General features: G+C 44.2%; 1 protein-coding gene across 7 annotated transcripts in view; it reads left to right on the forward strand.

The window, feature by feature from the left end:
* LOC100747251 (SH3 and multiple ankyrin repeat domains protein 3) overlaps nt 1-27,411 on the forward strand; it is a 181,027-nt gene that overhangs the window by 141,696 nt on the left and 11,920 nt on the right. For 6 of the 7 annotated variants that reach the window (XM_012387239.3, XM_024368502.2, XM_012387233.3 and 3 more), the window contains 2 exons: nt 22,030-22,155; nt 26,861-27,041. In XM_012387239.3, the coding sequence (XP_012242662.1) occupies nt 22,030-22,155; nt 26,861-27,041 (307 nt within the window). Of the gene's footprint in view, nt 1-22,029; nt 22,156-23,429; nt 23,722-26,860; nt 27,042-27,411 lie in introns of those variants that run through there. The other variant, XM_024368506.2, reaches the window with a different exon arrangement.

A 27,411-nucleotide genomic window follows, 5' to 3' on the forward strand; every position in this document is an offset into this window, starting at 1 on the left:
TTCTAAAGATCAGCTGACAGTTTTTAAAGTCTGTATATCAGGATAGGATTATTCGAATCGCCTAAGCTTCGACGTTTAAAAATGAAATCTCCAACTTTGAACAGAGCGATCGTACTCGTCGCAGGCGTGTGTTCGATATTTTTATTATAAATCTTTTTAACTTCGAACACGCGTGATCTGTAGCGAATTTCTCCCTTTTCCCTGTGGTTGACGAGGCAACAGGACAATACAAATTTCGAAAAAGCGACGTTTCATACGCATCGACCAAATGTAAACAACTGTACTTGGAAACCTTATAAACGCGTACGCGAACAGCGTGTGTGGCAATACGTGATAAATAGCGAGAATGGAAGCGGAGATTTTCGAAACGAAGAGCAATTTTGCGGGCAGCAGAAACGGCGTAGATCTCTCGATCTTTCGATCCTCCGGCTCGAGAAAAATGGTGTATCAGATCGCGATATCTTTCAGCGCACGAGGATCGAGCGAGATGCGATCAGACGTATCGTAAGTTTTCGTACGCGGCTCCGTGTAATTGAATGAAGGGCACGGTGGATCGTGACCGGTCCGTGAGATAACTCGAAGACCAGTGACCTCGAAACCACGACGAGAACTCGAATGTTACGAAAGTAACAACGCTAAAGACTCTCGTCAATGTCGAACATCTCTTTCGATTTCTTCGAATCGTTAAATCGCCAAAATTACTCCAGCTGCAACCTCGAATCAAAGAAACAACCGTGCGACCGGAGAAACCGTTCATCGATTCGGCGAATTACGCAACGATTCGATCGAACGACCCGAAATGAGGAAGAGAACAAAAAATGAGAGAGAAAGAAGAAAGAACGATCGGTGAATACACGCGGCGATCGGTGTTCCCGTTCGAGAAACGTTTCCCGATCGATTTGCAGCAATGAATACCATCTAGTCCGGCAAGTGGTTTATCGAACGATTCCGCGAACGAGATCGAAGCGCGATCGGTACGCGGCTCGCACGTGCGTGTACTTGCATGCGTGGAAAACGATGATGACACGAGACGAAAGACAGTCCCGTCGTGGCGAACGAGGGTTAGGACTCGTGTCCACGGCGCGTCGACCAGAAAAGAAAAGCGAAAAAGACAGAAGGAAAGAGAGAAAGGGAAGAAGAAACGGGCGCCTCGTGACTTGGATGTCAGAGGATCAACAAATCCTGCCGCCGTAGACGCGGAACAAATACACGCGAGTTGTTGATCGCGTACGATCGAGTCGAGCTATTTATACCGAGGCTCGTCCACTCGTCCAAGGGAGTAGATCGAATGGAGATCGATGGGCTAGCTTTTCAGAAGTGGAAGACAACTGCGCGCTGTGGCGTGCACTGTGCCCGCGAATCGAACAACAGACACGTCGGCCGACTCGATCCTCCTCCTCTTCCTCCTCGTGGCGTTCTTGCGAAACAAACGCCAACAACGAACGAAACTTGCCTTTCGAGAGAAACGAGAAGGAATTCCGGAGGCACGCGAGTCCCGCCAGGAAATTGCTTGAAATATTTAATCGGTACCATTGTTAGCCTAGATACACGTAGGTTGTTTCCTCGAGGGCTGGTTCTTCAGCCTCGTCGCGTATCCCCTCGAAATCTATCTACTCGTTCTCTCGCTTCTCGTAGCTGCGTTTAAGGGCAATCGTGGAACGAACGTAGCCGGATATTAATCTAACGTTTTAAGCCAGTAATTACGTTCGGGAAGCTGCGTTGTTCTGATTCCACGTTTCTTCGTTCGGAAGTAATGCGATGAAAGAGTTGCCGCAGCCGGGTATTGTCTTAACTGAAACGCAAGTGGAGGAACTCCGGCTCGGAGACGTTTTTGCGGTGTCGTTGTCTTTAGAGAAAATCTGTGTAGGTGGGAGCTATTGTACGTGCGGATCGTAGATATAACATGGTCGTAAAATTGGCAGAATAGTAACTAGAATCTTGGCGTTTCTAGTGTGAAATACTCGAAGGAGAGAAGAATTCCAATCTTTTTAGATATAACGTCAACTTGGAATTGTTTCGCCCAAGGGAAATTATTGTTGTCTTTCCCAAGAGAAATTATTATTATTTCACCGACTTACTAACTTGCAGCGAATTTGAATACGCATGAACTTTGAATACAGCGCAAGAAAATAATCGCAGATGACTATATACGTACGCCTCGACTGCCTGCAATTTATAGGAATTCTCAAATCAAATTACAAACCATAGAAGCAAAATCCGGCGGCAAAACCGTCCACTTGATACAACTAACTTTCTCAGTCGGAGATCTAAATTGCTTCGAAACTTACACAATCCTAGGTGCGGCAACCTCGATGAATCTCCTCCTAAAGCTCCAATTTACCACTCTATATCGTTTCTACTCGGTACACACGCTTTTATTCTATGCACCAGGAAAAACGGTCTCCGCTGCCACTATTTAAATACCAACATCTACCCTCAGCGTGCATGCATATACATATACAAGAGAGCAGGGCCTGTGTCGAGTCGAGTCGAGTCAACTGGAGAGATCGGCTCGAAGCAGAAGGAGCATCTTTACAAATGGTTTCGGAGATAGGAGTTTTTTCAGTGAGCCAGTTCGGACCGTGCACGTAAGTTCGTCCACTTTACTCGTTGGGACGCGAGCGTGGAGCAGTAGCCAGCAACTGCAGCAGCCTTTTACCCGGGGCTCTCCAAGTGCAATCTCGTATTCATGAATTCCTTGTACGTAGCCCCTCTACCTTCTTCCACCTCCGCCTTCTTTCTCCGCCCGCGCTCCTTGCCTCTTCTTGCCCCTCTGCACCCTTTGCCATATCTTCTCTGTTCTCTTCTCTCTTCCTTTCTCTCTCTCTCTCTCTCTCTCTCTCTCTTTCTCTCTCAATGTCTTGCCCTTCCGCCTCTCTAACAATCCCATACGCGTCGCTCTCCAGAGCCGAGGGACTAAGAAAATCGTTGGACGCTCCGCGCTCCTTCCTGCCAGAGACTGAAAAACAGACGCAAGATAGCAACCAGCGTGGAAATCGTTTCCGCTGGAAAGTCGCAAGCACAGCCACGAATTTACGAGGTCTTTACGCGGCTTGTATTAGAGCCGGCGTGTCGAGAATTTGTCAGGCTTGTTGTTTCGTACAATTGGATAGCTATAGATAAAGCTGTTAGGCTTTGTTTCTTTGCTCAGGTATATACAGGTTCGTGAGAATATTCGAACATCCGTAGACTTTTTATGAACCTTTCACGAACATATTACGCGTCTCGTACGGAACATTTTAAATTTTTATTGGCGCTATTGCGAGACCCGTGGTCGTATTGGTAGAGCTTGAAGTCGAATACGTACAGCAGTGAGAGACAAAAGCGAAGATACGAAATTTTCTCGCTCTTATATAAATTAATAATTTATTCAGAACGTGCACAGTATATAGGGGAATATAAATTAACATTAAAAAGATATAGGTAAATCTAGGTAGATAAGTCAATATTATAGGAATCTCATTTTTGTAAGGTGTATGATTTTTGGTACTCGCTGTATTGAGAACAATACTACGAGATATTTGGTAGAAGCGTATACTTCGCAGAGATCACAAAGATATTTAAACGATCCGTTATCCATAGTTGGACACTTGTTTCGCTTAAAAAATTCATTTTAGAGTTATTTTTCCACTTTTGCCTGTAATGAAAAACTATCATCTCGAATCTTTCATCAAACAGAACAGTTTCACTCTCGATGAGAGCCACTGTCGCCCGTGTTCCTCGTTTATCTGAACACGATGGTGACCGTAAACGTCTATGCTGTTCAGGATTCGCGACCATAACAATAATTCCGCTGTTTAACCCCATCGAGTGTTCGACGCGTTCCTCTGTCCTTTTGCTTCTATGATTCTGCCTTTTCCTTGTGTCCCGTGTGTATCTTGGCCGACCTTCGCGTGAAAACCGAACCGCTCACTGCTATTTATCAGCTTTGTCAATTATCGTTAAACGTTCGCAGGAACGCGGAAAGCCAAGCCGAGAGCTTCTCGGACGATCGAACGTTTCTCGTCGTTGCAGATTGCTACTTGCAGATACCGATAAATTCGATCTCGAGATCATCGTACGGCTGCTTTAATCATTCAAAGCAATTAATACGATAACGACTTGTGAAATATTGTAGCTGTCCGACTGTTTTTCGTAGTAAGTTCATACGTTGAGCCTACGCTGCGCTATTCTGGCGAGTGAACCGTTCTGCTGAACTCAGCGTTAACCCCTACAATTCTCGTAGCTTAAATTACGATGCAAAGATGTGAAGAATTTCGCTAATTCCTGTCTCTGTTACTACAAAACGCCGTGTTCTATTAATCCTCCAGCCTTGGACGATTTTAATATTTTCTGTACGAAATCGTGGACAAAGTTTGTATCTTCTGAAGATTTATCATAAAGATCGCACGATAATGGCGTGGTCTGCCGGAATTAGGAGAACGTGATTTCGGCGTGGCAGTAGGGATAAACCTGAAACTGAGAATTCCCCGGGGGAATAAACTGGAATGTTCATAAACAAAAACGTCGGAACAAAATGCAACACGGTATTAAAAGCGCGGTCGAAGAAAAATTTAATTAAATTACAAAATATCTCATCTATTCATCGTGAACGTTTGAAAACTGAAACGTTTGAGAAAAGCTCAGCTCAGCTATTTTCTCCGTAGATCGGAATGAAAAAAATTTCACGAAGAAGATAGCGACGTGACGCGAGTCTTTAATTGTTTGAAATTAGATAAGAGACTCTAAACTGGATACAAAATTCGGAGTCAGCGAAGAGGCAATTCGATAGATTCCATTTGAAAGATCGCCGAGCCCATCTTTCGTAAAAGCTCCGTGAAAATACGGGAAGCTGGAAGCTCGTTGTATAAAATTAATTACTCGGCTCTTTGATCTTCGTCTGCTGCTATTCACGGTTTTTTAACCTTTTCATTCAACGACCGAGAGAGCTCCGCTTTGGAATCGAGCGAGAATCTACTCGTCCGGTTTTTCACCCGCGTCGAACGTTCGCGGATTTTCTCGCCGCGAGACGAGGAGCGAATGAACGAGTTGTAGATAGTCCACGTGACACATAATCGATACTATTAATTAGGAAGTCTATAAATATCATCGTTAGAGAGGGAATGAATGGAGGAGAGCAGGTTTCTCATCCGGGTCACGGATCTCGATGTCGATTCGTTAAAATGACGAGAAAATGAGAACTATAGTCAGGCCACACACATGGTGAACTTAAATTCTTGGTACAAGCGATGTCAGAGAGATCACGCAAGCGTAGGTGAAAGGGAAATTAAAAGCAATAAAATTGCGTCGAAATCTTCGTTCATAAGAAAACCGAATCTGAAAATGTGACAAAACAAATTTGGAAATTTGTTAAGTATCTGTATACCTGATTATTAACTATCTAACTTTGTTTTCTCCAAAAGGAGGCCTTGTACGAACAAATAGACCAACAGAATCAGTCTGATTTCACCTGTACCGCAAATTTTTACTGTAAATATGTCATCGAACTGTTTATCGATACGCGACCACGCGAGCAAAAGGCGTGCAAACGTGAAAGTTGAAACGGAGAAACTTAGCGAAAAACGCGGAAGAGTAGAGAAAGAAACGAGTGGAGCGGGGAAAAGGTAGTTTTCGTGCGGTTAGCCGTCCGGAAAAAAGGCTCGAGTGGCACTTTTTCTAAAAACCTACTCGTCGATTTAGTGACACGTGGCATCTCGAGCAGCTGCTGTACATTGCCGCGCATCTCCGACCCATTTTCGCGAAATAAACTCGGCCGGCGTCTCGTGACAAACTTCTCTTTTCTCTAGCTTGTTTATTCTCAACGAAAAAATGTCGCGACGATCGTTCGCCAGTTCAATGCCGGGAAAAAATCCAATAACGAGCGATTTTCTCGCATCGACGATGGAACCGGCCCGGTATTGTATACCAACTGACCGTTCGTGAAAATCCACCGACGAAATGTTTCGAATCGACTGGCAATATCCGGCAATTTACAGGCGCGGAGCCGGCTTTCCACGCGCGCGACGAGACACGCCGGTGCCACGGTTCATCGGTGTAATTTCCACTTCGATTAGCGAACGCTTCGATGTCACGGACAGACTTTAGGATCGAAACGAGACTGCGAATTGCCGGCAACGACGCAGCTAACCTGGCTTGATTAAAATCGACGAGGAGGCCACGCTGCTCCATTTCCGGACCAGCCAGGCTTCTGAAATTTCCTCCTGGTCATTTCAGACGACACGACGTTCGATTCGGCATCCGTATTTTTAGACGCGGGGCAACGTAACGCGTTTCAGGCACGCTGCTCGCCGACCGTTTCGAACGCTTGACATTTAGATTCCCATTAAGCGATCGCTACTTTAACCCTCGGCCATCGGGCCTGCATCGCTTTCAGACGATGCTGGTGTAGCGGTTTATGCACAGGCGGTGCTCGAATCCCTTCGACTCCCACCCTCCAGACTCGTACTTTATCCGCGTATATTATTTTCTCTTCTATTTCCTCTGTTCTTCTATACAAATTAGTGACTATCGTTATTCGTGTTACTTGCACGAGTAAAGGAAATGAATCGCCTTGAACAAGACAGAAATTATTTGCAGCCAAACGAACTCGGGCACCACCGCCTGATGTTCGGTTCGTCGTTCGAATGTTAAACACGCATCTTGCGTTTGATTCTTATTGTATCAGTGTAAATCATCATACTGCGTGAAGTATCGTTTGAAAACGTTATTCGATAGGAACAGTGATTATATGCTGTTATTCGGAATTTTCATTCAATCGTTCGTTCTTGGAATGCGGAGTTTTATGCAAATTCACATTTCCGAGGATATAATTAGAAAAGTGGAAACTCGGTAGAAAATTATAGAAAGCTCTACGCTTTGGACATTTTATCCTTTCGTATTATGTGCGCTCTGTACGACTTTGTACTTTCACGTTTCCTGTAAACGCATACGAAATCCACGGACTATTTATCATAAAGGTAGTCCTTTGACACGATCGTTGATGTACTCACAGCGATGAACCGGTTCGAAAACGGAACGAAAATCCAGATGGAAGGAAGGTTACCCCTCGTGCAAAGGTGAAATGCACGGGATCGAGGGATCGATCGAGGACTACCGGCGCCACGTGAGGCAGCCGATCATTCCCGGAATTGATTGGCAATTACCGGCAAGAGAAGCGACGGCGCGCTCGATTCTCCGATCCAGAAAATTGAGTTAGCCGACGAAACTCGATTCGCGAGGAGAAACGCGAGGAGGAATCGACCCGCCACGAAAATTCGATATTACCTTAATCAGACTTTAAATTGCGCGTCCGCGAAGTAAGAGAGCGTACGCGGGATGTAGACTGGGTTCGACCAATGACGACGAGCGAACGAAACCCAACTCGTCTCGAAATCCGAATTTTCCACGTGGGAAACCGGTCAATTATGTCGAATTTGCCTTAAACGGGCGAAATTACCTGTGTCCAACGCAACCCGGATAAGCCATGGCTCTGAAATGTTGAAAGATAGAAAATTTTAATTAGACAAAATTAAACGATAGCGTAAAATGTACGATCCAACGTGGATGTACGCTTGGGAAATTTTCATTTCTTCGAACAGAGATATAAAATTCTTGTACGTCGATCGATGGATTTATAAAAAGTATTCTTATTCTTTATATCGTATTCTTTATAAAAAGATATTAAGACGCTTAAGTGTCTTCTTACCTTTGTCTGATTAACGTTTATTAGTTTCGAGGATATTGAAGAATAGCTTTTATGAATATATCTTGCAAGAACGATAACGAAATTGAACAGATTCTTGGAATTGCTTTCTTGCAGTCGCGGTATGAATTCATTAGAATTCCGTAATATGAATTGCGACTAAAAGAAAATTACAAAGAAAACGTTACGTCAACGCGACGTTGGTGCTTAATGATTTAAAGAGAAAGAGAGCCCGATGTTACGTGATAATAAAATAACACGAGCAATCGCGCCAATTACCTGAGAGGGTAATTAAAGAATATGACTCACAGTGGAACCGACACGCGTTGAATGTTTTATGGTCATCGTAAATCGAAATATTCGAGAGTGAAGTACGAGATGCTCTTTCTTCGGAGAGAACGAAATAATTTCGTTTGTGTCGATGAGTGACTATAAGAACGTTCTATGTAAAAGCAATTTTCGAGATTACGAAGATAACTACAGTGACGATCGTAATTTTTGATTCCTATTTTTGTGTCCATATGTTGGACACTGGGATCGCGATTAACAGCACACGTTTTAATTTAAATTGAATCGTTCAACTCATTCGCGTAACACTTCTATAAATATACGCTATGAACAACATACGCTAAGTAAATAAATTAAAAATTGAAACTATCATCGTCGCTGTCGTTTCGATCTTAAAAATACCCTCGTATCTCGTATTTTTATATTCATCATTTCAATTTTAATCGGTCTAATAATTACCTTGTTCCTAGTGTTTCGTGTGCGTCGACGTCGTAAAATCGGATAATTGCTCGTCTAGATGCGTCTGTTTATAAACTGGGCCCATTACTAACCCATTGGGGACGTAGAAATTATCGCTGGAAATTAAGCCAGTGCCAGTGAGGTAGTCGATGATGGATGTAACATGGTTGGACACCGAGCGAGTGGCGAATAAGGGTGAAAAAAGTGGTTGACTTATAGCGTTCTGTATATCAGTCAGAAGGATAACTGGAGCTGCAAGGAAAAAGATGTGGTTCTGTAAGCGAACAACCGCGAGGCGACTTCTTTCGTTGTCGTTTCGTCATCGACGAGAGTCCACTACACTGCAGGACAAGTGACGTCGATTTGCGGTTAATTGTCGACCAGAGGAACGATTCCGGACAGGTGGAAAAATGAGAGAAAAGAAGATGGTACGAACGTTGCCCGAATGGAACGTCTCAATTCAACGTTACTTTGCACCTTCTCGCTGGCGATTTTTGCACGATTAAGGAAATCAGTCTTCCTTTTTTCTAACCGATTCGTTGGAAGAGAACTCGGTAATCGTGGGTAAACGGACCGACCACAAGTCTCGGAAACCGGATGACAAAGGCGGAACCAGTTCTAATAACCTGTCTCGAAGCAGACAAAAACCGGAGACCAGTTTAAGAAACGATAGACTCTAAACGATCATCGCTCGCTGCGCGATCGTCGATCTTCCTGGAAGAATCGATACTCTTTTCCCTGTACTTCCACTAAACGCTTTAATTCGCCACGTTTTTCAATTCCATCCAACTCTAATCCGGAATATCGAGGGGAGAATATCGCGAGCTAAAGACGAGCTTAACATACGGTTACCATGGAGCGATCAAAGTGCCGGGATATCGAAACGGCGGTGTAAATTCTTTGTAAGATAAAATTTCGCACGAGGTAACAATTCTTAAAGGTTTCAATAATTTCCTAGTAATCTATGGTAATAGTATACGAATTTGTATCAAAGTGTACAAATTAATAGTGAGAAGCAACAACTACCACGTTTCCTAAGGAGACATCGGTCTATAAATCTAAAGTAGGTACTTGTTAGAAACATAACGACGCTGTATCTTACTATTATATACTTTGCTACATACGTTTACTACGTAGATATCACTGCTTATATCAACCCCGTTACAATCTTATTTTTCTAACGTTAAAAAGAATCTTCACACGATTCCGACAAAATACGAGAATTTTATCGACATGCGCGATTCCTCCGTATCAAACATATTCCTCTTCGAACGTTCCGAGCATTACGTTCGGACCTTACGACTTCTCTTTGTTCGTTCAAGGCGAGAGCAATATAAAATCGGAATATAAAAGTTGGAGAACTGTAGCGCGGTCGAAATTAAAATTGTGAAAATCCAAAGTGTTGCAATCGGTTTAGGACACGCTTTGCAGTCTAACTTTTTTCAGTGTCGATATCGTCTCATATCCGGCGTGACGCGTCACGAAACTTTGTTGCTCCTGCAGGTTCCGCGTGAATCCACCTTCTTGGCGTTCATCAGCGTTCCGTGAAACGACGCGTAAACGATACTCGACGTGTTCTTCCGGTGCAGCGCGGACGGAACTGGATCCCGTGGCAGGGCAGAAAAGTCTCGTCCGGGACGAATGTGTAAACCGGAACCAGTCGCGGAGGATGGCCGAGAGACTCGCAGGCAAAAGTAAAACGGCGAATGGCCGCCCGCGGCCGTTTCCGAAGCCGGATTATCCCGGTGCCGCGGAAACCCATAATTCCTGTAATAAGGTCATTATCGTGTGACCCGGGACTGAACACCGGGACCAAGCCACGAACACACACCGGCGGCTCGCTTGCATAAATACAGATTTCCATTTATACCTCGCCGCGCTCGCGCCACGGTATTCCCTGTGCGCGAGTACACGTGCACGCGAGTACCGTGTATACGCGTATTATACGAACTCGCGGCTCATGCCTTGGACAGTGGCGTAACTTCGAATCCGGGTCACTTTGTTCCTCGCAGACAAGTGTACTCGACGATGGCTCGATTTTTGCCGATTCCAGTTTAAATTTGGAGTTGAACGTACAATGCATTTGTGGATGTATGTGCTTCTCGTGGAGTTTCGAAGCTCCACTTTCAGCATCGTTGAGCGATGACATTAGGTGATAGATTTTTGATGACCTTTTCGTGCAGTTTGAAAGCTTTACTTTCGGCTACATTGGGTAGCGTCGAGTGGCGCCAATCTTGTTATTAGATTTCTATGGATTTATGGGAAGTTTAAAGAGGCAAAAGCGCGCAGAATGGGTACGATATACGAGGAAAGCCAAATATCTGTTTCAATTCCTTTGATTCTGGTCATAAAAATCTGCATAAAAAATAATGTAGCTGTTACGCTGAGTTCACAGTTTTGTCCATATCAAAGGTCATAAATAATTCACGGATAGAATACGAGGAATGGGTCAATTGTTGTAATAAGCTTTGATTTGTATAGTCCAGATCAGGATATAGCAAGATGAACTATTGTATTAGAAGTGGTATCGATTAATACCGCAGCGATATTCCGTTGATTCCGTTTCTTTACGTCCGTAAAGAGGTCGTAAGTTATTATCTCGTTGATCGAAAACTTTCTGTTTTCGTGTTCGGTTAATTTTACGACTTCGTTATATAAACGACTCAGAAGTCAAACTGATCAACTAAATCGGGATTAATCGTTGGATTTCCAAAGAACCAGAGGCTAATCGTGTATTGCGACGCTAAATGTAAGAAATTTTGTGAATGAACGAGCGATTCGTGCCATGATCCGCGTTATATCATCTCTTGAACGAACAGTATTCGGTATTCGCTGTCGAGTTGCCTGCTAACTGCTCGTAAAAGTCTAAAAGTAAATCTACCGACGAACGTAAGTTTCCGAACCATTCACCAACAGCAATGTAGACACAGCATTAAACTGCACGAAGAAGAACTCTATCCCTGATGAACAACGTTCGACCTAACTACCATATTTTCGCGACATCGGAAAACTTACGACTAAATGCAAACGCGACAAAGAATCGGTCATCGACTCTTCGAAGAACGTGATCTCCAAACGCTCCAATTTAGCTCGAGTTCTCCTTCCTTTTCGCCAACTTGGTTCAAGTTCTAGGGCTCTCCCCTCCTTTTACTCGAGATTTACCAGAGATGGTTACGCCACTGCGAGCCGAACAGGCCGGTGTATAAATGCCTAGATGCACACAGTTGTGAGAGCGTAGGTACACGCGAGAGGGGCCTGGCATACCATCGACTGTCCATAGCCACCTAAGCAGATTCTGTCCCCAAGGTACGAGCGGCGAGGATTCGTAGCGTTCAATTTGCATTCTAAAGTCCTGGCGATGCAGAGAAAGAAGAGGAGTCTCTCGGCCACTCGGCGCTAGCTCGCGCGCCACGCCGGATCTCCTCGCGTTTCCACGCTGCCCGCTACTTTCCATTTGTCGCTTTATCGCTTATACGATCAGAACGAAGTCAAATCTCAGAAGCCAGCGAACCCATCGTCGTAAATTCGACGAAGCTGACATTGGAGATCGCAAACGTGCAACCATGAACTACGCTACTGCTCATAAGTATCTGGACATTTCGGTCCGTACCAACGGTACGTGAACTTCGCCAAAGTGTACAAATTAATGGGAAATTAATAGTTAGAAACAGCACTTGCTACGCTTTCCATGCAGTCGTTAAACTATAAATCTAAAGTACCTGTTAAACACGTAGCAATAACACGTTTCACGGTTTATCGCGTATACCGCGACATACGTTCGCTATGGAAACATCGCGCTGGTTGTATTAGCGTCAGAGAGGTGACGACAACTACGTATCTCGTTTAGAACACAAGTTAGAGAGCTAACTTACTTATTGACTGACCTGTGCATTACTCGCGTACCCCGTGTTTATTCAGTCCTAGCAAATACTCGTCCGAACCTAGGGCCGAGGATGGCAAAAAGCAGTTCTACGATAGCAAAGTATCGCAGAAAGGTAGAAAGGAAATCGGTTCTTAGGTCTGAGAGAGTCGTTTAACGTTTGTTTGCTCAAGAAAGAGGGCGGCGTAGGGGTAGTCAGGGTTGGTACCATCGAGGATAGGTACAAAGTAAAGGAATTGACTGTCTCTGCTGTCGACTCGTCCTACGATTATCCTTCCGTAGAACGAACAATAACACGATCGACCGTCATTTTCCGTGCAATTTGTAACCAGTTCTCGGGCGGTTGATCTTCGTGGTTTTTCTGACGCGTAAGAAATAGAAATAGCCGGGGTTAACGAGCCAGAAATAATCGTATTTCTGTAAATTCGTTAATCCATGCCGAAATATGTTCGTAGGAGGGCTGATTCGTGGGCGTAAACGCGACGTTATCCGGCTCGTTCGATTACGTGCATTCGATGGTAATAAAAGCTTCGATTTAGTTGCATCAGAGGATTCCTGAAAATCGACGACGGTTATCGAGGCTCGGCAGTTTTGAATAAAACATTTCCCCTGGCGTAACGTGCTAAGGCACAGTGACGCAACCGATGGTGCAACGAGGTTGTATTTTGCATTCTGCGAGGACACGATGCAGGATAATTTCCGAACTCGCTTTCATTGCCATCGTGTAAGCTTCCGAGCGACCGAGCGCCGAGCCAAGAGCGATCTTCGCTGCTTAGGGAGAAAAGAAATCGATTAAACGTCTCATCTAGGTCACGTGGACTACTGCAGTTAGAAGACACGTCGATCGACTTCCCCAATTGAAAAGTGCAGAAATAATTATTTTAATAGTTTAATAATCGAAATTTACAAGAGGACATGGTCAGATTTTTATAGAAAAGCAGATATATTTACACGTAATTATCATCAAATCCCAGCAACGACATTGCAAAGCTTATAAAAAGCGGAGTCAATCGTTTTAACCTCTGAGGCGCTTGCTTAAGTTTTACTTATTTAACCAACACGCGACGAACCTAAATCTGTCGCGATAGTCGTTTGTTTTCTCATTGTTGTCTATCTTATCAAACATAAGCTTAATTTCAGACGGATAAAGTCTTTGTAGATATATACGAATGTTACAATCCAAGGCACAACAAGGCCATTTTGCCGGAAAGTAGTTCGTAATAAATATTTGTCCAAGATATAGTCGATGCGTGTAATTTAAGCTATTAACTAGCAAGGACGAGTTAAGTCGTCACTCGAATTATCAATCTTTTGGACAAAATATCGAGAGGTTCGATGAATTCGTAGCAAAATTGAAGAATTTATAGGCAAAATATATCTGCATAGAATTAACCTTATATATCGAATGATATATGGTCCCTTTCTTTCGATCATTTGCTGTTACAAATCGAGTGGTTTACTTTTTCGAAAACCTATTCATTTTTTATCGTTAAACTTCGTCGAATTTAATTTTTTACTTACTGTAGGGTGTTCGATCGACCAGGATTCGGAGATAGTTTGAAACGCCTAGACAAATAAATTTCTTCCATGAACAACTTACAACGATTTTCGAAAAGATTATACTAAAACTCGAAACATCGAACAATATTTATGAGAAACCCTTTCGTGACGCTTCCGAGCGACGTCAGCCAGATGTCCAAAGAGTTTGTCGGTCAAACGATCACCGATGGTCTTTTTATTTTTCGGATGTGTCGGCAATTCGATTTCGTATTCCGTCCGTCCCTCCCTCACCGCGTGCATCGAAGGTTTATGGCTCGTATTTCCTCTTTAACGCCAAAGTTGCTTCGACCGCGGCTGATTCCACTCGCCTTTGTGCTCCCTTCGCTGATTCTCCGAACTTCGCTTCGTCCTGTGGCCTACGTTCGCCGGAGGACGAATCGTATCCTGCTTCGTCCTCAAGATGGACATCGAGGATGATCGCCCGTTACGTTCCAATGATACGTCGTGTTTTACGAATTCTTGGCTTTCGTAATCGTCGCATCGACGTGTCCACGTTTACAGTCACGAATCGTTTCGTAATACGCTTCCACGTCGTTTCTTTCTCCTCCATTTAGCCGTGACTGACTGTAAACAGTTTACGAAGTTCACTGCTCGTTTCTTTAATTAACACGTTCATTGTGAATTAAACGATAACACCTAAACCGTATAATTGCACCTCTTTTCACGAGAAACGTCTTTGTCTGAAATATTAGGTCGCTATTTAAATCCTGTGCTAAATTAAATCTTCTATTTGTATATATTATTCGGTTTATGATGTCCATCCATGTTGCGTTACGTCTCTTTTATAAAGATCAACATTATTTTAATCTTCGTCCTCCAAACTATTTTTCCTCTGAAGAGATGAAAATCTTTCGACAACAGTTCTGTCATTGGTGAATTCTTTCTAGATACCACGTTAGCACGTTAACTGAAATATCTTACTTCTGTCTTCTGTCGTATTTTCTCCGGAATGTTTTAAAGCAGAAAAATATGTATCGCAGTTATACGCGACACGAACTTCTCAGTCTAATAAAAAATATCCGCGCTTACGTGTGACGCTTATAGGAAAGCCCACCTTTACTCGTTCCCTCGACTACGTTTCGATCCGTGTTTCCGTTTCTCTGTTCGATGGTGGGCCACCTTTCGCGGAACTTCCTAATTGACGAGCGTCGTTGGCCAACCAAATTCGCGTATTTGTTCTAGCAATTTGTAGGGTCTCACGATGCGCGCTAATTAAACGTGCCGTGCGACGTTCGGGTAAAAATACATGCTCAAGGGTGACGACCTTTATGTCGAGGGACTACAGACCTCTGGAAGTTGTCCGACGAATAAGGAAAAAAAAAGAAAAAAATGGTCTGCGAGAAAAGAAAGAAGGGCTGATCTTTGGTCTGTGGCGTCGAATCCGCTCGTCAACGAAGTCGCGAGTTGCAAAAACTCGTTTCGTGGTTCGTTGCGAAGGTTAAAACCGTAACGCTTCTATCTGGGTTGTACGGTGTTCGCCGCGGACGCACACGAGCTGGCCGAGCTTAACATCGGCGAGGCCCCTTGCCAGACCGCAATTACATCCCATAAAGCACGATTGAGACACGGTTCGGCCATTATTCTCCCATACAGGGCCGTACAAAAGGGTCTCGCCGTTTAACGCGCCCCCATACGAGCTCCTTGCTTTCGGAATTTATCTACCTACACGCGTGCGTACACGCATGCCTCTTTCTCTCTATCTTTCTTCGTCCATCGGACGAAACCGAGGGAAATTGTTGGAGACCTCGGCGTCCAGCCATCCAGAATCGCCGTTTCCTTCGTAATTGTGCACGACATCGTCCTGTTCGTTGTTGCTCGTCTCGATGCGATAGCATGGAGGCAAGCGAAGGTACTCTTTTTCGAGAGAATCTCCTCAAATATTCCGTTGATTCTCCTGGAAAAATCCAAGGACATAGATGGAACGAGGCTCTGCGCGCTCGAATGCAAATCGCTGCCGACTCTCGCGTCCATTTCCCTAATCCCGAACGGCGGTGACACGTTCATGCATTTATGCATTCTTTCTTCGATTCATCTCGCGTAATCGTCGTCGTGGAAAACGACGGGAAACTTCTAATTCGATCGGGCTGGATGTCTCTAAATCGAGCGAGAATACTGTGCATCGAAGAACCTGAAGAAGGTGAATCAGGAAAGGAAATGGGGCAGCAGGAGACGAACTCGATAAGAACAGGGGTTGAGATCGCGTCTGTCGACGATGAATATGGGCAGGTCGAAGAGGACAGCGATCGAAGAAGTCGATCGGGGGGGCAAAAAAAGAAGTGAAACTGGCGAGACCGACTTTCACTCCAAAGACGTAAGTTACGATCTTTCTGGACGCTGGTGTATTTGTTGATATTCGAGGGACAGAGAGAAAAAATGATGCAATCGCTTCATTGAGTAACCGCGTAAGATAAATTACCGCCGCGTATGCTACTCGGTCAGCGTGATCGCCCACCTTTTGCCAGTCGAACGTGCCGAATAGCCAGAGGATGGGGTCGTCTCGAAGATAATATTGTCCTTCGACCGGTCCCTTCCACGCTTTTTCTCCCTTTTTTCTTCCTTTCTTTTAGTTTCTTGTTCTGATTCCTGGTCGCGCTTAATCGACGAAACTCGAGGCACGTCTCGACGTCGCGCGCGATTGTGCGGCTTCTTAAGACTTTACGAAGCAATTACCGCGCCGCTAATTAGAGTACAAGCGTCGGTATCCGTGGGCAGTCCGATTTTTGCCTACGAGGAGCGCGCGATCCTTCGCGTAATTGCAATTTCGATTGCCGCCGACGATTTCATTCTTCGCCGCGTTCCATTTTGCCTGTGTTTTCCGGCTGGTAAGCCTCGTGACTTAACGCCGCGCGAACGATAAAGTAAAGCGGATCTGAGCGTAAAGAAAAAACGAAGAGGAGAAGAATGGAGTGATTTAGACGGGGGAGGATTTGGTCAGACCCCACCGGTGGATTTCGGGCGATTTATAAAGCTAACGATTACTAACTGGCTAGCAAGTCACGCGTGTCGAAGCGTTTCAGCCCAAGGTATTAATTATCTGGACTCTCTTGTACGATCGAACCATTGGAAATAGTTGATATAGGGGCTTGCATTTATTATGTATTTAATGGCTAATAAAAGGAACAGAGGGAAAACGACGACGACGCCGACCGAACCACGCGCGTATTTCAAAGCAAACGTAAAAGAAGAAAGTTAAATGCACAGATATATAGATACTACGAAGCACAATGCGCATAAATGAAAAGAACGAGCGACGTTTCTTTATATGAATCAATATTACGTGAAATTTTATCGTACGATTAAATATATATCAGCTTTGAAATGATCGATATCGATAAATTTATGTAATGTGTGCAAGAACAAATTTGCTATAAGACAAATCGTCGACTCGCTTAGATCGTCGATTTAAGATATCCGCGAAACTTCAATTAATCTTTGGAAATGTATCTTTGCATAGTCTGCACATTTTTACACATTTCAATTTCTCGTGAATACGTAAGAATCCAATTATTGTACAAAAGGACGTTGCAATCCTCGTCGATCGAAAGTCTGCTTGTCGATCAAATATACGAATAAGGCTGAGTAGTCCGGGTTGTCCTCCATCAGGATTCAAGAGAGAGAACGGCCGGGACACGGAGATTTAGGTGCGTCGTTAAATGTCCCGGGCAAGATCAACATTTGCCTTTCTTCTTCCGCGTGTTCTCTTGCTTCCCTGCAGAGAGAAGGCCATTCGTTCTTTCGTTTCCTTTCGCTAGGACTGCTTCAGAAAATTTTTCTTTCCCCGGGGTGGAAAAGAAGTTGCAAGGCGACCCTCGCGCGTCGATCCGCCATATTTACACAGGCTCGACAGTCGAGAACGAGTTCTCGCTAACGAAGACGAAATTTAACGAACATCCAGACCTTCTGCTCCCTTTTTTTCTTCCGAACGGATGATCGAGCTTGCTAACGACCACGAGCTGCTTCCAAGCCGAAGAAATCCTTTCGACGAACCCATCGACGAGCCTTCGATGCTCGCCAGCAACCAGGTTGGCGTGACTGATAATTCTCCGCGAAAATGGTACGCGTTGGCAACCTGCCACCAGCTGGGACGATGTTCAGCGAAATCTTCGCTGTTAAATACCCGGCGATGAAATCTTCGAGTCATTCTCTCGAAGCGGTTTAACCTTCCACTGATTTGCAATGATTACCGAAGCAACCGTTTCACGCGTTACCGAGAAATTTCACGAAGAAACCTTTCTTGCGTACGCTCTTGACCTGTTGACCGGGTCATTCGTTAATTCGAAGCTGCTGTTATATCATAGAATCGAAAAGTATGGTAACAAAGACAAATGCGTTCCTGTTAGATTGGTTTTGGTTCGTGGGAATGTAAGTACTTCTTGCACGGAATATAATTTATTTTTAGGAGAAACGAAACAAAATGTAACAAAATAGAAGGTCGCTATATGTAAAAACTATTACATACAAAAGAGATACCCTTTAGTTATAAACCATTAGCTGTTTCAACGTTTCTGCTGTAGTAAATTCTTATAATAAGTTCTTTAAGAGCTCTAATTTCAATATAAAATAATTGAAAACAGCATGTCCAATTCGAAGATGTAAGTCTGTTAAAACTATCCAATAAGTTGAAGTTTCGCGAAATTTAGGAAACCAGAGTTGCAATTATTATTAACGAGCGATATTTTCGCTTCCTGTAAAAAATAGGAAATTTATCGTACCGCGTTTTCCCCGCGTAGTCTTCTTTTTACGTATATGTTAATCCGATGACAATAATCTGATGAAACGGGATAATGTGGAATTCAATTCAGCGTTGCGCCTAAAGAGTCCCATAGAGAACAGCAAAAGCATTTAGTTTGTGAACGAACCTCCCTCGGAACCAGCCAAAAGAATTCAATCCACGGATTATGGTATCCACTTTATCAAGACCAGGCTCGTGTGCAAATTGGTAGAACGCGAAAAAACCGTGCGGCAAAGCTGGAACATACTTGGAAGGCTCGAGACGGCTGGCCGTGCATCAACCAGGCAGATCGTTCGCTTTGTCCCTCTGTGGCTCGGCCGTTTTTCTCCCTTTCGGTGGCTTTTTTCAGGGCTGATTCTCAGCCACACCCCCGTACGTCAGAGACGTTTTAAACGGGGACCAGACACGCTCGCGCAACTCGGTACTTTGGTCCGAGGCCTTTAATTTGGCACGTGTTCCACTCTTGGCTATTGTTGCCATGATTGTTGGGTGGATCACTCTTTCCTCTCGCTCTGTCTGTGCCCGTCTTCCGCCCCCTCTTTCGCCGCTGGTTTTTGCGGTAAACGGCGGATGCTGGTAATGCACCGGCCCGCGTCTGTAGCCCAGTGCATGCCCGGCACGTGTTTCGTTTCTTCGTGGCCGTTTTTCGCGCTGCGGGCGACTTTCCATCGGAACGAAACGTTTCCGACAAGTTGAACGCGTCTCTCCTGCTCGCGATACTCCGAGCATCCGTGGAGCAGCACAGCACGCGAGTTCACCACCGTCGGGGATTCGAAATCGAGAGATCGTTGAACGTTAACCCGCGTTTGGGTCACTGAGTGTTTGGGTAGCTACAGTGACCACAAACAATGGTACTGACGCGTACTCTTATTTTATAACGAAGCGTTTTTCTTATCAGGTTCTATATAGATGTTCCACTTTCGTCGTATCAGATTTTTGTAGCCTTTTATGCAAAATTCGAAGGTGCAAAAATGGATGAAATATATCCAGTATAACGTATATTTAATAATCAAATTTTTCTACTCGTACGACCGTATGAAAGTAAAATTATCTGTAAAATGTATAAAATACCCGGGTATTTTAATCGTTCAACAGTCGCGAGGATTTTAGTTGAGTGTGCAAAAATTGAACAAATTGTTGATTTACTTTAATTGAATTCTCCCAAGGAATCGAGACGATGGTCGAACTTTGTTGCTCGAAGTTTCTTCCTCCGTGTCGTATAGTGGATAATAAATTACAGAACGCCTTTTAATTTAGCGCGCGAATCCTTCACGGAGAAGCATTTGACCCTCGTTGCCCTGTCGGATGCATTCTACTCCAAATCATTCATCGACCCAGCGAGGAATTGCCCAGCCGCTTGACGAATAGCGTGCAGACGATCGAAGTCGAGAGTGGTTCACATTCGACTCGTTTTCGAACCGTGCGATCGAAACTGGGCCACTCATTTACCTTAATAATGCTTGGCTGTTGGTCGACTTTCGTTTTTCACAGCGACTGGTTTTTCGCGACCTTGCTCGCGATTTCGTACGATTAACGGTTTGTGCATCGTTTAGTAATCGAGGTAAAGAAGCCCCTAAATGTTCAATCAACGAAGCCCCCAGAACGAGCGGCCAAAAAGCAACTTCGATGGAATTTAATTTTTAAAGATTCTGTCGGTGATTAGATTTTATTATTGCTTTATCTATTCTTTCATTTTAAGTTGCCCTATTTACGTAATCAAGAGAATTTCATATCTTTATTGTTTAAGAGCAAACTAAAATGTATAGTATTCTCCGCTACATAGAAAGATTCTAACTTTTACGCTCTGGGTATAACACGATATTCGTATAACGCGTAACAAATTTCCCATATGGCAGAGTTCCATTATTTGTGTGACGCTTGCGACGACAACGATCCAGTCTCCCTTAAACTCTAATGAACAATTATCAATGCGTTGACTGCAACGATAATCGTCGATGACCAATCTGTTATTAAAATTTTTAGAACGAATAAAATGAGAGAAATTTCGTGTATTAAAAAATTCTCAACGAATTGAACGTCTCGGATACGTCTATGTGACGCGTATTGTCAGAGAAAAGGTGCGCGAACACGATATAATATCTCGCGAAAATGAAATATTATGTCACGATGTATCTCAATCTATCGCAATATACGTAAAATTCGCGTGACAGTCAACGTGTTTATTAATCATTATACGAACGTGTCTTTAATTCCTATGGTTGCAAACTGGGACGAGGAATGAAACCGTACGAAAGAAGCCTCGCTCCGCGGATGCGACCCACGAAGAGAACGTACGAGGCCTGTCGGCCAGCAAGATAAAGAGTGGCGCGTATACAAAGAAAACCTGCTGGCACGCAGCGCGTGAGGAAGAACGATGGCGAAATTCCCCGCGAACAGTCTGTAAATTCCAGGCTTTACTGCCTGTCGTCGGTGAAATCGAAGCATATTATTTTAGCGCCGGATGATCCTCAACTCCCGCGCAAGACACATGCAAGAGGGCCTAGGGAACGAAGACGACGTCTTTCGTTGCGCCTAGAATAACGTTCGCCGCGAGAGGAATTCCCTTCGAGGAGGAAAGCGATTGAAATGCGTTTTACGAACGACCACGCGGCGAAATATCGACGTGGATAACGTGGACGATGGAAAACGTTTCAGGTCGGATTTCTCGATCGTCTTTATTACTTCCGAAGCTACCAGAAACCGCGTTCCCCTGGAACATTCTTCGATTTAAGGCTTCGGTGGATGCGTTTTCTGACGAACAAAGCATCGAGCTATATCGGTTCTTACGAAAGAAAATACTATTTTCCAGATGTTTCACCAATTCGTCCGAATATCTGGTCGTGCAATATCTGATCTGAGCAATTCTCGATGTGGCGATTGTAAAGAGCAATAACGGCGGCAGCAATTGAGACAAACGAATTCTTACAAATACATATAGAGTGCATATGCTTGTAGGGATTCGTTCGCTGGATGAAATTCGTCAGAACGTATTCATCGTTCGAGCAAGTTTGATTGGCCTCGTCGATCGAATTGGAATAAAATGGGTGTGGGAAAACGAATTTCTTCGATGCACGAAAATAAGCATTGATGAGATCTGGAAGGGAAGATCGCAGTGAGAACGACAGCGCGTCAAAACGCGCATTCGCTGTAATCATAGCTTTATTCGATAGCGATAAAACGGTAAGGGGAATAAAATCGAATAAAATCTGGCAGAGAGGATTCCCATCGCCATGTCTTAGCGCGTTAATCGGTTCAAAGCGGGAAACCTTTACAACGAAGTGGTTTCGATTTGGTTCGAAGCGTTCACTCCACCCTGGGTCTCTGCCCTTGTTGCATGAAAATAGAGTGTGTTTAGTAGAACGGGGGTGGCGGGCCGTTTTTCCAGCGGGATGGGTTTTCGATTAATTCAGGCTGTGTGCTGGTTTGCAGGAGCTGAAGGAAAGCTTCAATTACGGCTTGTTCTGCCCGCCCGTGAATGGAAAAGCCGGAAAATTCTTGGACGAGGAACGTCGCCTCGGCGATTATCCCTTCAATGGACCCGTCGGCTACTTGGAGGTAAGACACCTTTCTTTACCTTAGTTCTGCTCGCGACAGCGCAGCGTGTTCTTCGCCGACTATTGCTGGCTTAAAGGACAACGACCATATCAAACAGCTGCACGATTTATAAAAGTATTCCAACACATACTGTAGAAAAATTTTAGGTATATATTACGTACGTTATATAAAAAAACATTTTGCAACTCCATTTATTAATTTAAAATATTACAGTATGACAGTATTTGTAACGAGACACGACCGTCATCGTCGTGATTATATTGATATTTGAAAATAATCTGAAAATGTACGTAAAAGTTGTAAGACATTTACCGCAAGCCTATTTAGTAAAAAGATTGGTATACAGCACGAAGAACCGTGTTGAATTTTAAAGATGATTTCATCGGATATCGAGGCTTGTTAATATAATGAATTAGCTTTATCAAGGTCTTAAAGCTTCGAGCTTAGCAGGTTCTTTCATTTTCAACTATGTCGTATTAAAATACTCCTTTGTAATTATAAAATGACATTAAAACCAAAAAGTCAATAACGCCGTACTTGCCAAGTCTCTCTTCCGTGATCTTCAAACTTTGTACAATCTGTACCTATTATTATATAATCATTATTAAAAGAAAAATCCTTCGTGAATGGGTTAAAATATCACTATTTGGTCGAAAATTTTCCCATCTTGTAATACGTACAGCACGAATGAAATAACCAGAAAATAAAATCCACTGAAAAACGTGCAATTTGCATACTAAATATCAACGGTAAATGTTAATAAGAACGTAATATTTATATCGAGGAGTACGTAAGGAAGAGCCTGAGCTAAATGCAGTTGAAAGCGACGTAGAATCGCGAAAGGTTGGCGGTCGATTCCGGGGAAGGCCGGACGCTAATAGGTTAATTTGAATTTTCATCCCTGACCTCGGTATTATTCTCGTCGAGGAATAATCGCTGCGAGGGCGGCTGAATGCGAGGCTTAAACGGGCTGGTTCAGGCGCATTGACGCGGTCGAAAAGGTTTCTTCAGCTACGAGATTGGCCGGGTCCATTGACGTCCGGTGCCCGTCAAAGAAAACAAGCAACGAAAGAATGACGAAAGAGGTTTGCTCGGTTACGAAGAACTGCGACTCTTCAATATCAAGGGGTTTGCTCGGGAAACTGGCGATCCGCTATCATCCGTTCTCTCCCTCTATCTTGCGCGCGCGCATGTTTCTCCGCGTCCCTCGGGTCAAGGAGGGACCGCGTGGCTATTTTTTCCCCGTAAGCCTACTTCCTTTTTCACCTGCGAGGTGAGAAACGATCCGCGAGAAAGTAGAAAACATCGGTGGCGACCGGTCGTCAACGACGTCGTCCTCGACAACGAGCAAGAGCGAAAGGTTGCAGTGTGACCGTGAAAAGAAAAGGCGCCACACGCCGTTACGAATTCGTTCCGAGTGCCGGTGTTTCTCGGTTTTTCAACGGGACGATTATTCATACACCATCGATCATGCTCTCGATGAAAAGCCCCACTCGACAGCCATGCGATTACGCGTGTTTTTTCGAAGACCCTGGGACGCGATCCGAAGAGGAACGAAACCCGAAGGTACGACAGAAGAAACGCAGTGAATCTCGGAGTTAGATCGACTGGAGAAAAAGTGGTATTTCAATTCGAATGCGAACGGGTAAGCCGTGGAGAGATGGACTATCTTTTTTAACGTCAATTTTTTATGCCTAGAATCGGTAGAATAAATGCACACATTTTTCCTTGTAATACTATATATCGAATACATTTTTAGTAATTTTATCTTGCTTTAGAAATACGCATATAAAAGACGATAATAATATCCCAGACAATCCACGGTATAAGTTAGTCGAACTACTACATAGATGATGAAACGTGTTTTCGCGTTTATTGGGACAGTTCGACGTTTCTGTCGATTAACCGTGGCGATTTTCACGCTTCGTGCGGCTCAAATCCTATATCATAGAAAAAGGTAGAGATACAGTTTTTCGCGATACGATTTTGCAGTAGACGTTTCCATCAAACGGAGCCATCTTAGGGCTCCCTCGCATGTTCCATCTTTCCCCGTCTCACCTTCGTTTCATTCGACGAAGAACGGAATAAAATTTCCAGCGCGTCGCACGAGATTTCGTAGTCCTTCGACAGATGGTAAAGACTCGACTTGCATCCAGGAGTCGATGCACCAGGACGGTGACTGTTGAAACGGGGTTTTGCGAAAAACAAATAATCCCGTGGTCGGTTAACGAGATCTGGATCTTGCCCGCGGTTTTCTTGCGTAACCGGATCTAGTTCTCATCTCGGTATTCCTCTTCTTCTTCTTCTTCTTCTTCGTAACTCGTCTCCGTTAACGCGATCGGCTCCAGTGCCGATAGCACGGTTGGTCTCGCCGCGGGGATTCACTTTCTAGGGTAGGTTGGTTGACTCGCGTAACTTCGTCGGCTACTTCTCGAACCTTGCACAAGTTACAAATTACCGAACCGTTCCTCGACCACGATCGAAAAACTCATTCGACGAATACCTTCGTCTCCGTCTCCGCGTTCCCCTTTTTTACACTACTGTGCATAAATATTCGAATATTTCTAAATTATTACGAATACAGTGGCTCGCGAAAGTGTTTGAACATTTTTAGAGACTTTTTACGAATACATCAGGTGTGTTATAGGAAACATTCAAAGATTTCATTGGCACCATTAGGAAATTCGATTACCATAATTATATCGATCAAGTTTGAAACAAAGGAGCATGTATATTGAAGCTACAAGATTTTTAGTGCGAGTACCGTATATCTCACCGAAATCATAGGAATATTTAAACAGTCAGTTAGTCATTATTTCGTTATAACTTTTAAAAAGATAGAGAAAATCTTTTGATCGAATTGCACCAGGTGTTCAAATACTTGTACATGAGAACGTATGTACTTACGCGTATTCACGTCTGGCTCGTGAATTTCTCATAGAAAATTCGTACTACGTAGCGGTATCGCCTTTGTACTATCGCGGCAAAGGAACACGGGTTCAAACTGAACGCGAGCCGAGTGTACTTTTGATTGTTGCATAATTAATGCGCTCTATCCGAGGTTAATTAAACGGTAAGAGTTTTTCGTCGGGCGAAAAAAGATTCCACCTGGCTTCGAGATCTTTTTCCACCGAGCGACCTTGAGCCAGTCGGACAGCAGGGATTTTCAGCTCGTCCATTTCGCGAAATATTTCAACGTCGAGGTGGATGATGTAGATAAAGTGCGAACGTCCGAAGATGGTACGCGCCGGCTTGTTTTACTTTTTCTGCTTGCCGTTGGCTTAAGTTGCGCGCAATAATGCGGCCGCCATATAGGACCTGGATAGAAATAAATACGCGGGGTTAGACAGACCCATAGATCACCTGTATTCGGTACCATCGGTGTTCGCCACGATGTTCCTTTTTATTTTTTTCCTTTTTTCTTTTTCTTTTACGTGTGTGTTCCTTGCACTCGTCGATCGCACGAACCGAACGAGCGAACGTACGCTCGATCTCGTCACGCGAGATTCACTTTCAGAAACGAGCTGGCTTACAAACGAGCTGCAACTACCTGCGTCTCGCGAGAAAAACTTAGCCGTGACTATTAATTTTCACGCCTCGCTGTTTCCTCGAGGACGATTCAATTTTCGAAATCGCTGCGCTTCGTTAGCAGCGAATCTTGGCGAATCCGAGCATTGTTTTCCAACGACGAATCTCCTTCGTCGTGATATTACAGCGAGGCAATTAACGAGACCTTCGTCCGTTGCTTTCTTCGGCGAAGTACGCGATTACACGCGTATCGAGCCAAGAAGCAAGATGCGATAGCACATCGCGTAATTAGACGCGCGCCAAAAAGGCTCGTAATAAAACTGTTGCCTGCGTAATAACGTGATTAACCGTCATCGAGTAAGCAGACCGAGTGACGGTGCAATTCAACGCGCGGAAAGGAGGAAAAGTCGCGGGCAAGGTTGGATACGCACGTAACCCTAGTTGAAGGAACGCGACCATTAAATACCAAGACCAAGGATGTCTTTGCATCCGAATGCAATCGTTTACCACACGATTGGTAGCACCTCGCTTGCTTGGTTCGTAGCTCAAAGTTCACCGACAGGCTTTTCCCTCCGCTATACGCGCAAAGACGTAGAGATAGATAATCGTTAATCGTACAGTAACGTCTAATTTGTAAAAAGTTGCACGACAGGAAGTAAAAAATTCGTTGATCAAAGGCGGTTGGGCTTTTGTAATATGACGGTACATTCGTTATTTTCGTAGCGGCCTATCTCTAATTTACATTGCAACTCCGGTTCCCTGGATAATCATAATTGCTGCTAACGGTAGTCATTAACGCGGTCGTAGCTGCGATATTGCCTATCCGTCAGTAATCTAACGCTGTGAAGCACGACGCCTCCGATAATTACAAAGAAGCTGTAACCACCAGGAAGCGACAGGGTGAATCCCCCATTAAGCCGAGATAATTTTATACGTTTTGTCCTCGGTATTTTCCGGCTAAGTCTATCCTCGAGGAAAAACTAACGTGCGTATTTCGCGACCATCGAGCAAGATCGGTGTTGAAACCTAAAACACCTGTGGACGTGCGACAGCTGATTAAGCAGGATGGTATAATCGCTATATGCGCTTGATAATTAATTATATTTTCTGACCGATTTAAATCTATGGCCAGCTACAATATGATCTAAGATTTAACTTAGAATTTTGTAATTCGCAGCTCAAGTACAAGAGACGAGTATACAAGATGCTGCATCTCGACGAGAAACAGCTGAAGGCGATGCACACGAGAACGAACTTGCGAAGGTTACTGGAATACGTGGCAAACAGCCAGGTCGAGAAGATCGCCAAGATGTGCAGCAAGGGTCTGGATCCTAATTTCCACTGCCAGGAAACCGGAGGTAAAACCGATTACGAGTTTCTTTCTCGGTTGAATTTGTGGCACTGATCCGGCAAACGTTCTACCGTAGTTGCCGAAAAAGCTCGATTTCATTTAGATAAAAGCTTCGTGGCGAGCTAATTCATGCAAGGAGGAAAAGTTCTCGCTGAAACGTCGGATATAACTGTATTCCACTATGTAGCCAGCTATTTCTCGTTTGGCTAATCACAAACTCGCAACCACGCGTTTGCTTTCCGTCGCCTCGAGACAACATGCCGACCTTGAGGCCGCGTCAGTGGTCATCGGATTTCCTCGTGTCCATCAGAATCTTTCACGCGTTAGGAATCCACGTCGATGTACCGCGAGTGATCTCACGCGAAAATTTGCCTGCT

Source organism: Bombus impatiens, unplaced genomic scaffold (genome assembly GCF_000188095.3).
Source record: "Bombus impatiens unplaced genomic scaffold, BIMP_2.2 scf_0463, whole genome shotgun sequence".
NCBI classification, from domain to species: domain Eukaryota; kingdom Metazoa; phylum Arthropoda; class Insecta; order Hymenoptera; family Apidae; genus Bombus; species Bombus impatiens.